Source organism: Berghia stephanieae, chromosome 1, assembly GCF_034508935.2.
Source record: "Berghia stephanieae isolate SIO BIC M18660-M18661 chromosome 1, UCSD_Bste_1.3, whole genome shotgun sequence".
NCBI classification, from domain to species: domain Eukaryota; kingdom Metazoa; phylum Mollusca; class Gastropoda; order Nudibranchia; family Aeolidiidae; genus Berghia; species Berghia stephanieae.
Window position 1 is genome coordinate 79,718,163 of NC_088360.1, and position 12,130 is coordinate 79,730,292.

The window sequence follows — 12,130 nt, forward strand, 5'->3', positions numbered from 1 at the left end:
AAAATGAGTCCTTGGAGAATACTCTTTACTAATATTTTTTCACCACATTCACTTGTAAAACGAGTACCTTGCCAGTAATATATAATATTATATCGTAAGAAATGAATAATTGTCTCGTAGCTTCCTAAAAACTATATGCCAAGTCTTGTTAGTGGCTTGGCACCCCTTGTTAAGCTCTTTAAACACCTTGTCTGGATATAGCTCTAGACAAAATCACAATTTCTTTTTCTTACATAATCTACCAGATCAATTATGTATAATACTAAGATTAAAATGACCCGGATAATGAGAATATATTAGTTTAAAACCAAATCGAAGAGAAATATGTGGATATTTATACAGGTCTGACATCCGTACTCCCTATTGGGCCTAGTTTAACATTGCTTTAATTGACCACTTTTTGGTCATTATTTGAGATTTCCATTACAACAATGAGCCCATAAGGAATTGGGTTATTAGACCTGCAAATAAGTGTACGTCGGTTTTGCCACATAAGATACTACATTAATTCCAATTAGGGAAATCATTCAATGTTTTTTTTTTTTTTTTTTTAAATTGCAATTGGCCGTTTCAAGCGGTAGAAACTTGGATAAACTCCGGTTCCATTGGCCTCGTGGCCACGATAAGTAACTAAAGGAGGTTTCGATAGCTCACTTGGTGGGGCACTATCTTCGCATACAAAGGGACTGAGATCGATCCCTTGTGAAGCCCCGATTTTTTTCTTCGCGATAGAGTAGGATCTTATCTAAAAAGTGGCAAGCACATGCTTTTGTTTCACGCTATAGAAACCGGGTAGGGCACTTTGAGCACATTTTGTATATACTGCCGTATATAAAAGCTCAAGTATATGCTAAAGCTCCGGCTCCAAGGACTCAATGGCTCTTAAGACCTATTTGAGGACTTAGACATTTAATTCAGTTTATATCGCTTCGCTCAACTCCCCCCCCCCCCCACCCCGCAGAATATCCAACTGAGATGGTTTATGGAAAATCTCTAACGAGGTGTTAAAGGAAAAAGACGAAAGCTAAGATAAATAGACCGGTTACTCTTACCGTCGCAGATGCGTTTCAAAAGGTTGTCAAGATTATCAGCAAAAGCATCAAAACTGGAAACCAAGAGAGTGAAGTTTGTTCCAGAAGACATGCCCAGGAGCTCTTTACCATCGACATTACCACCTACTCCAACTGACACAATTTTGGTGTTGTTCGTTCTTCTGAGAAGACGGGCTTCCTGAAATGTAAAAGGAAAAAATGAGGATTATGCATAATTTCCTACTATTGTTTTGTTTTGTCATAATATCAAACTCCCGGCCCATATTCAATTTATATAACGTCAGTTTGTTTGGACTATAATTGAAACCAAAGCATAATGCTGTACTTAATAAGATAAAGACTAAAAACAAACAAATAAACACGATTATAATTATATATTTTAAAAACACACAAACACAAATAAACACAGAGAGAGAGAGAGATAGAGAGAGAGAGAGAGAGAGAGAGAGAGAGGAGAGAGAGAGAGAGGGAGATGGATAGATAAATAGAGAGAGAGAGAGACGGAAAGAGAAAGAGAGTGAGAGGGAGTGAGTGAGTGAGTGAATTGGGTGAGTGAGTGAGAAGATTGAATTCGAAGTCAGCGAGACAAAATGCTGATAACAAATACCCGTCAAGAGTTTGTTTTAAATCAAAATTTTATGTACTTTGATAAAAATTTGGGTGAAATAAAGAAGAGAAAATGTTGCTTTTGCCCAGATGGTCTAAAGAACCAAAGACATAAATAAATATGATATACTCGTATCTACTCTTGATTTGATGCCACCATCTTTCCGCCTTTCCTCCTATTTGTGATTCAAAGTAGAGAAGATAAACAATTTCAAAAATATTTATCTGTTTATGTCTCAGTGTGTTCTTTTATTTTCTTTATTTTTCTCTGTATTTTGTATTTTGTCTAACTCAGATTTGCCTTTCTTGTATAAGTAGCACCACGTTTGTGCAGAATTTGATACATAGGAAGAAAGAGGATGGGCAAAAGAAGAAGAAGAAGAAGAAGAAGAAGAAGAAGAAGAAGAAGAAGAAGAAGAAGAAGAAGAAGAAGAAGAAGAAGAAGAAGAAGAAGAAGAAGAAGAAGGAGGAGGAGGAGGAGGAGGAGGAGGAGGAGGAGGAGGAGGAGGAGGAGGAGAAGGGAAACAGTATTGTAATACCTGCAGAGTAGCTGATGGGTCAGTAGATTGTCCATCAGTCATGACTATAACCACGTTTTGGGCATCAGCTCTTCCACCGACCGATGGATCAAAGCTGTTCTCTCGGATGTACTTCAAACCGTCCTCTGTGTGAGTAGCCCCGTTCTGGAATCATTATGTATCATTACTTATCATTAACAATCGAGTTTTCGATATCATATTGTTGACGTTTTGATGACTTTAAACGTAATTAAAATAATCAAAGAGATTATTATTTACTTTCAAAAAGAGTAAAAATAACCTCCAGCAATAAATTAGTATTGATATTCAATAGAATTAAACACGTTTTAATTTATAGATGTTCAGGGGTGTAAATTAATAGCTAGATAGAATATATATATATATATATATATATATATATATATATATATAATACATATATATATATAAATATATTTTTATATATATATATATATATATATATATATATATATATATATATATAAACACTTGTGTGTGCATGTTCCTTCCAATCTCTCTCTCTCTCTCTCTCTCTCTCTCTCTCTCTGTGTGTGTGTGTGTGTGTGTATGTGTGTGTATGTGTGTGTGAATATATCCATCTATCTATTTATCTGACTATATCTCTATCTCTATCCATTGGTTGTAGTGGAGCCGGATTCTTAGCGTTGTACGCCATACTATAGAGGTGAGAAAAATGATGTCTTTATTTTTGTATATCTAACCCCCTCTCTCTCTCTCTCTCTCTCTCTCTCTCTCTCTCTCTCTCTCTCTCTCTCTCTCTCTCTCTCTCCCTCTTTTTCTTTCTCTAACACACACACACAAATATATATATATATATATATATATATATATATATATATATACATATATATATATATGTGTGTGTGTGTGTGTGTGTGTGTGTTTGTATATATTTATATATGGACGGGGGAGGGATGTCATGAGTCTGTGTGTGTGTTTATTTGACAATATCTTACTTGATAAGGTACAAACTTCAAGGCCAATTGTAACTCGTTCTTGTCCATATGGTCCTTTAGATGGAACTGAAGATGAGCATCGTCCGAAAAGGTCACTAAGCCAACCTGTTGATTATAATAATATGAATTACAATAAAAGACTTATAGGCATAGGGTAGGTGAATAACTAAAATGGTGTAAAAGTCGTTTGTCTTTGATATTTAACATAACGGTTGACTGTGCTAGAATCGCCATGTTTAAATCGTATCTTGAAGTAGGTTTTAGATTTGTCAGTTCATTTTTTGTTATAAAGACGCTCAAACACCAGATACTTCTTATAAACAGAAGCAAGCAGAAATCTGGTTCCAACGAAATTTAACTTAATTAACTTTTTTTTTTGTTTGAGCACCGATGACACGACTTATGTTATACGTCCGGATTAAATTATTGTTGTGATCTTCACAGGCTGTTGCTATACATAGATGAAAAGTGATAAGGTTGTTTGCAGCGTGCTTTAGCGTAAACATGTATCATGAAACGAATTAAGCACATTCACGCGAGCATGGCTTTTCAAGAAAACTCGGAATAAATAAAGAATTGTGCTGCAACATGTATGTAGTTTGGCTCAGTCAAATTCAACTTTTTTTACAAGTCTGACAACTCTGTTATGGGTTCGTTGTTGTTATGAAAGTACTATCAAATCGACGCAATTTATTGCCCATTACAACAATGCTAAATCAAGCCCATAATTGCGTTCGGTTATCTGACCTGTGAATATGTGTAGGTTGGCTCAGTTGAAAACCGCAATGTAAAATCAAAGAATCCTGAAGCTCACAGCGTTCGGTGTATATGACACGCATTCAAGAGAATATTGAAATGATACATCACTGTGTAATGGTTTCGTAAAGAAAAAATCGAAGGGGTTTTGAGGTCGACGATTTCATGGAATCTCTTAGAACTACAATGGATTTAACATTGACACCAATCTGAATCCAACTTTACCAACTGCTCACTAACGCCAACATCTCTTCCAGAATTGACACGTGACGTTGGTTTATCGATCAGATCAGGCGTGATAAAACATTCATTCAACGCTTCAGAATTTCTGAGAGACACATTTTTATGAGAACTAAAAAAATGTGTGTATTGGGGATCAGATAAAGGAGATGAAGTTTTAGAGAAAGAGGTTGCACGAACAGAAAGTAACAGTATGGGCTGCACTGAGCTACAAAGGCTTCATCGGGCCCTTTTTCCATAAACAACGGTTAACTAAAAACGGTACGGGAGTTCTGTCATAGTTCCGGTCTTGATCATCACGTATGTTATCATGAACGAAAAGAATAGTATTTTCCACAAGATAAAGCTGTTTCTCGTGTGTCTAAATCACAAATAACCGTCTTTTAATCACCATTCATGCGGTAGATTCCGTTTAAACTTGTATACCAATACTCCAAATTAGTGTAAAACAAACCTTATACGGTCTATAAAGTTTTTTTTTTGATTTGTAACTTAATTTTTTTTATAGATTTTCGTTGCATTTGTTCGGAGCCATATTTTATTGGTCACCTATATCAGATTTCTCACGGGAATATCTGATTCTTGTACATACCCTGACACCATCTGGCCTCACGTCTAACATTCCAACAGCAGTGTTGACAAACGCCAATTGTTTCTTGAAGTTGTCGCTTCCTTCACTTGTACTGGCGTCCAGAAGAAATACGATGTCTGCCTTTTTGTTATAGCAGTCTGAAACAAACAAACAACAACAACAAATTATAGCAACCATTTCGAAATCCGGACGATTGCAAATAATTGTCTATTACCTATATCAGCTGTGTAGCCACGCTCGGTTTCCACTCTGTAGGTCAAAGGTTCGAGTTCCACTCACTGTGGTCTGCGCAAAATTAAACCCTTTAAAAAGTCTTTCTATATGTGAGCGATATAAATAATGCTATTTTTAAAACAAAATCACATTGAGCATGGTGAGAGTTAGCAAGTTTGAGTTTTATGTTACCCATTTTCTCAAACCGGTATTATGTTTGAGTGAACACGTCTTCAAAAATAATATTTAAATTAAAATAAAATGTCTTGGAGTGCGATGTTTCAGTGTTTTTTTTTTCAATCTCGAAAAAATTATAATATCGCTCTCAGTGAAATATGATATACAAAGTAGTCCTTCAGAGTCAGAAGGCACAGGGAGCCGATATTTATCATGGTTTTTATCCGTTATCAGACTTACGCAATTGCTTACTACCCTTTGGATAAGACGCGTGTAGCCAAAGTGCTTTCCGACACATCTAACTGATTCAGCTACACAATCACTGCTGGGTGGACAAGGCGCTCAAAAAATATTTGGACTGCACCCAGGATTGATCAGCCATTGATCTCGGAACCTGTGTTTTTAAAGCGGGTGCTCTACCAACTCAGCCTCTATATGACATATACCATTGATTTTATAATCATGACGACTTATTATTTTTAGGGACTAAGTCTCACCGACTGGATGCGTTAGACCACATATTTTGTCTTCATGTCAGAATGTGCCAAAAAAAAAAAGTGAAAATAAAACAACTTGAGTATTTTTATAGGGAACATCCAATAAAGGTGCTCAAATCGCTTTAAAACGGGTTCCTAGCCAGCAACAACATTTAACATGTAGGACGAAAATACATTTTTTTCTGACAGAGACAACGCAGTTAACGGCCAACCATTCATTTTACTCCTGAGTGCAGTAAGAGAATATGAGAATATGAGTGAAGTACCTTTTTTAGCGGTTACACTATACGCTGCTCAGAGCGGGGACTCTAACCATGGGCGTTACGGTCCGAAGACGAGTGTCATACCACTTGACCACACATGAATGGAGTGAAAAAAACGTGGATGGTCCTTGATCTTCGACCATCCTTTATATGAAGATAATGTCCTCTGCCCTCGTCTCTCCAAAGTATTATTTCGTCTTGCTTAAATGTTTAATGCTTTTCTTTTATTGTAATTGCCAGTTAGTTGAAGAAGAACACGAGTCAGAAAGCCCTTTTGCCTTGGTAAGGCGAGTGGCAATGTTTGCAAAATCTGTGTCCGGATTTTGTGTCCTCGAATAAGGCGTGAATGAGTACCTAACTATTAGAAGTGAATGAAATCGTAAGGATGTAGTTTTTCAGAGTTCATACGGAGTTTCTACCGATTTCTTTAGCATGAAGCGAAAATACCTAAATTGCTTGTTACCCTTTTGACAGGACGGTAGTCTATCTCAAAGTACGTTCCGACATGTCAAACAGATCCAGCTACCCAACACTGCTGGGTGGACAGGGGGGAGAGGTCAGAAAAAGATCTCGACTGCATCCGGAATCGATTACAGGCCATTTGATATCGGGACCCCTTCCCCCCCCCCCCCCCCCCCTCAAATCGTAAGAATTCTAGTACAATACAGATGCCTAAAAGACGACGTATAATCACGTACTGCTTGAAATGAAAAATAGCTTTAATCTAACCTGCCGTGAAAATTAATAGAATAATTTGAAGCATATTGAGCCTTGCAAAACCGTAAAAGGCGCTGTGCAAATTAAATGGTCTAGTGTTATCATACGCGGCTTGACCTGTAGGTTCCAGTAACAGTCCCGTGATGCAAATTTGAGTCCTTAGAAAAAAAAAGTTCTTTATCTCCACTTTCTCATCATACTCAGATGTAAAATGAGTATTTGGCCAGTAAGATATTAATTTCTGTCGAAAAAAAAACGTTGAATAGCGACATAGGCATAATATATTGCGCTATACGTTAAATGATGCTTTTATTGACTCATTTTAAAAAATGAGAATATTGCGTAACCCGGTATCTAAAAGTTCGTTACCTGAAAGTTTGTTTAGAAAACAAGTCCCATTTATTAATCTAAATTAACTTTTTATACTTCTTTATTCATCGGGCAATACAGTGCTTATTCTGATGTCAGAGTTGTGTCATTGAGCCTAAACCTTTTGGTACTCTTTGGACCTTTTTTTTTTTTCATTCCTAATGGGGTCACTTGGACATCTTGTGTTACCCTGCTGGCATCTCCCGTTTGTTTGACGGGTCTCGGATTCCTGCTTTAATTGCCAAAACAATGGAATCTTAATGATGCTTGGCAGAGTGACTGTTTTTCGGATTTTAATTATTTGGGTTTTTCTTTTTTCGATAAGAAAATACCTTTGAGATACTTACCATTTGAAGCTTTCGTCGTCATCATTTGCGCTGCGGTGGTCATAGTTGTTGGTGCCATCGTTGTGTCTGGCATAGCAGTGGTTGGCATGGCAGTGGTGGTTGTGGTCGGGTTTTCCACGAATTGTGTAGTTGGTGGAGGCATAGTAGTTGTAGTAGTTGTAGGTGGCGGTGGCGGTTGCGTAGTGGTTGTTGGAGGCATGGTAGTCGTTGGGTTTTCTACGAACTGAGTTGAGGCTGCTGCTGTTGCCGTTTGTGACGGAGTGGTCAATGCTGCCATCATTGTTGAATTCAACAGTTGTGCCATTGATCCATCAGTTGTGTTCTCTGGAATTAAAGGAAATATATTCAGCGTACAGAGAACTAGGTATTTTATATCGTATCGGGTGGACAAGACGTGGACCCATCGCGCCAAGCTAAACGCTATTATGTAGTCTGTAGAAAAAACCATTTATGCATCATCATAGATATATTTACATGATCTCATAAAGCAATATAGTGAATAAAAGACAAAAGTAAAAGTAAAAATGCATCAATGATTATGATGTTAATACATGAGAACATATTATTATGATTATGTGTATAATTTATGTGAGTATTCTCATTTATGTATCCATTCATTTATTATTTATCATGAACCTATTTATCAAATTATTAATTTATTTATTTATTTATTTATTTATCTATTTATTAATTAATTTATTCATTTAGTTAGTTATTTATTATTCAGCTTTTATTGCAACAGGAGTTTGAAAAATATAACCATTGATCAAACATATGGTTGACATTAACACATTGATATGAACTTAACTTACGTGCGTTCACAATCAGAACGAAAGACAACAGAGCAAAAACTGATGCTGCCATATCCATTCTTCAGCTCTTCCGGGCAGCGAAGTGCTTTTGTTTAAACAAAACAGTTGCTGTAGTATGGGTTGCTTTACTTTTTAAAACGTCTACCCTCACAACAACTTCCACTCATCGCCTAGACAACTTAAGAAGAAGGCTGACAACCGCAGAGATAACCTACTAGAACTTGGTTCTAAAATATCACAGAGCAAAGCTGACTGTCGTAAGTCAAGTTAACCTTCAAGCTTTTATACCGACATAATGAGACCTCGAAATAGGGAAAATATGGAAAGTCTTTCACCTGACCGTCTGGAAACGACGTGGTTACCTTGTCTCGTCCACAAACATTCATGGGAATTTAAAAGCGGTCAAATGGTAGTGTTCATAGATAAAGTACTGTAATATATATAGAACAGAAAAAAAGTGGAGGACCTTCGTTGAACTATGCCACTGTAAAAGCAAAAAGCCATAGTAAGTTAAAACTACTTAATAGACTAGCTATATCTTTAAAAACGTTTGCTCTCTTTTCCTATTTATGATAGACCTAACCAGAAAAGCAATGACTGTAAACTCACTTCAATGCTCATCGTTAAAAATGATTTGAAATTTAATTTCTTATTACAAACTATTAGCCATTCTCATCTAAACTGTCAAGAGAAGAACAAGCTTCACAAATCCATCTGTATCAACATGTATGTCCTTTTGCTATCTTTCTTACGCATTTTTCAGGTTCCCTTTGCAATACTTTTACTAATCTATATGAAGTTGAAAGGGAAATATCAGGAATTTCAGAAATTGGGTTTTACAATTCCTACACCGTTGTTGAGAAATTGACAAACCAATCTGTTTATTTACCCCAGTCTACAGTCACACCAATCCAAGTCATTGTCGTCAGCTTAAAAAGGGGGAAATTACCAACATTAAATATTGTCTCAATTATCAAAAGATAACATTCTGAAGTCATTTGTCTACTATTGTTGCCTTCTTTTCCCTCCTTTCCTCCTCCTTTTGGTCCTCGTCAACCTTCTCCAACCTCCTCTTTCACCTCTCCTTTTTTGTCTTTCTTCTTCGGAACAATTTAAAACCATTTTCCAATCATCACCATCTTCGCCATCTTCGATATTTATTCTTATTATTAGTCATGCTATAATGCTCTTCTTTATCGCATGTTACTTTAATCTCCTACTTTCTTCTTTTTTTTTCAAATGTTGCTGCTTGAAGCACGAAGACATAAATAGCAACAGTCAAATGGAATGGAAGCTTATATTTCATTCAAGACAATAGATAATTCTAACGTTTTGGGTTTCCCATTTATCATCAAAGAACGAGGAATGAAAAGCTAAACACTTCTCACTCCTCTTTAGTAATTCATTCATCGTGATTTATTGCAAAGGGGAATTCCAAAACGTCCACATTATCCATCTTGTTAATTAAATTAAAATTTCTATTCTATTTTAAGTTGTTATTTAGTTTATCGTTTTGAAATTATTCTAACTCTTGGCCGCAATCTGGTATTATGCTGCCGTTAAAAAAAAACAAACAAGTTTTAAAAATTTTAGCCACAAAATTCGTCCTTCAAATATCAATCGATCAAAATGTTTGGCAGTTCTTGACAAGATGCGGGTATTTTCATCTACCGATAACGGGTCATATTCATTCATATATACAACAAAAATAAATGAATAAATAAGTAAATAAATAAATAAATAAATCTTAGTGAATAAATACATTAATTAATAGAAAAATGAATAATTGTTTAAAGACAAAGCGAAGTCTATATATACAGATTTAAATTATAAGGTGTGGTAAGTGCATTCCATATCTTGAGTTCTGAACTTCTTTGTAGTTATAAACTGGCAGGTATTGCTTGCTTGCTTTTGTATTGTGTGGTTTGTTCTTTCTTTCTACTCCTTCTGTTTCTTTTTCTTTTCTTTTTTCTTTATTTTTTCATAAATCTATCCGCAGTTCATAAAATATCTGCCCTATATAACATCACATGTACAAGTCTTGTCTTCCATTATAGCGAATTCCCTCCAACCGGAATCAGAATCCTAAATTTCCATTGATTTTGATAAAGAAGTTTCAATGACGACCGTCCGATCTGTAAACTTCAAATTATCTCTTGTTTAGCTATCATAAATTACTCCAAATAGTCATGTGTATAATTTATCACGTTGGTTCCGTCTTTCAAGGCCCACTGAATGGTCATCGAAGCCATAGTGTGGTCAGAGTGCTATCATCAAGATAAGAAGACGTCCAGTTTTATCAAGGAGACCTTTTTGACATTCGGAATTCAATATCCGAGTAAGTGAAATGTGGCCATACTGTTTGACTTGACCGTCGTGCATAGCCGTGCCAGAGAGTTCTCCCACTCGCCTGTACTAGAGTAAGTAGACTTTGATCTTCATAATATCTGATAATATATGATCGTAAGACCTCAATAACATAGGACGGTGTTCCGCCAAAGGAACGGTCCAGGTTTCGAAAAAAAATGAGTATGAGCTTTTGGTTGAATTCTTATGATAAAACACAAAAGTTACAGTGATATGCCATAAAATAACAACACAACCTCCCTTCTCCCACCCCCTCCCCCCCATACACACACACTCACCGATATACTAATTATGAGGATTGATCAAATATATGAATTGCTCTGACCACTCAAAAGAGCCTGCACCCCACATACCATTTATTAGTATTAAATACACTAACCAATATCGGGAGAATTTCAATGGGAAAACAGGAATTCTCCCATACGAAATCAATTCTAATTCGGACAGTATGCTACTTTTATGTAGACACAATGTCGCCAACAACATCTGCTTTCTTTTTTTTCATATAAAATTAACTCCAAAATCAGATGTCTAATGAAAACATGAATATATGTTGGTGATTAAAATATTTATATATTGAGTAGTGGTGTGGTGGTGAGAGACAATGATGCTGTTGTGAGAGTTGTAGTAGTAGTGATAGATATAATGATGATGGGGTCTTGGTTGTACTAGTGGTGATTGGGATTTTGACGTTGTGGTGGTTGTTTAAAAAAATACTTGAGCATGTATATAGTGCAATATCAAAGCTTTACCAACAACACGTAACATGTAGAACGAGACACATGACGCCTGCTAGGCGATGTTATTACTTTTTCCCGACAGAGACAGTCAGGTAATCATTTCACACCTGAGTACGGTGAGAAAATGTGAGTTAAGAGCCTTTTCAAATGACTCAACTATGCGCCGAGCGAGGCTCGAACCCAGGACCTTCCGATCCGAAAGCAAGTGTCATACCACATGACGGCATAACCGCACAATAATACCTAGTAGTTGTGGTCGTGATAATAATGTGTGTTGGTGATGGTGGTGGTTATAGTAGTGATAGCAGAGATAATAATTATGTGGGCGGTGGTTGTAGTAGTGGTGGTAGTGATGATGATCTAATGGTGATTGCATTCTGCAGTAGTGGTTGTAATGATGATATGGTGATGATGGTAATATTAGTGGTTGTAGTTATGATGGATGATGATGATGATGATGATAATGATGATGATGATGATGATGATGATGATGATGATGATGATGATGATGATGATGATGATGATGACGACGAGGTGGTGGTGGTTGCAGTAATGGTGACAGTGATGTGGTGGTGGTTGTATTTAAGTTGATACTGTCGTAGTAATTAAATTCTTGTTCTTCTTTTCCTTTCTGATTTTTTTCTTCCCTGTAAATAAGCTGTAAATTACAGATTATTCTAACAGTAATTTGACCATGAACCCATTGGTAGATATGATTTTTTAATGTTGGTTGTAGTACATTACCATGAGTCGAGTAGGGCAATGTGTGAAAAGTCAAAGGACACAACATCAGGACCATTCGGCCATTGACCACTCTTAACATTTCTGGCCTTTTATGGCAAGAATCACCAAACCTCTAAAAGCCA

The 12,130-nt window shown here is 36.3% G+C and overlaps 1 protein-coding gene across 2 annotated transcripts in view; it reads right to left on the bottom strand.

The window, feature by feature from the left end:
- The window catches only part of LOC144958350 (collagen alpha-5(VI) chain-like), a 33,400-nt gene extending 24,813 nt beyond the window's left edge, over positions 1–8,587 (bottom strand). The window contains exons 1-6 of one of the 2 annotated variants that reach the window (XM_078890306.1): positions 8,158–8,587; positions 7,346–7,669; positions 4,763–4,899; positions 3,175–3,279; positions 2,198–2,341; positions 1,053–1,230 (exon numbers count right to left, since the gene is read on the bottom strand). In XM_078890306.1, coding sequence (XP_078746432.1) covers positions 1,053–1,230; positions 2,198–2,341; positions 3,175–3,279; positions 4,763–4,899; positions 7,346–7,669; positions 8,158–8,215 — 946 coding nt within the window. In that variant the 5' untranslated portion in view covers positions 8,216–8,587. The remainder of the gene's footprint in view (positions 1–1,052; positions 1,231–2,197; positions 2,342–3,174; positions 3,280–4,762; positions 4,900–7,345; positions 7,670–8,157) is intronic. The other variant, XM_078890296.1, reaches the window with a different exon arrangement.
- Positions 8,588–12,130: the final 3,543 nt, after the last annotated feature.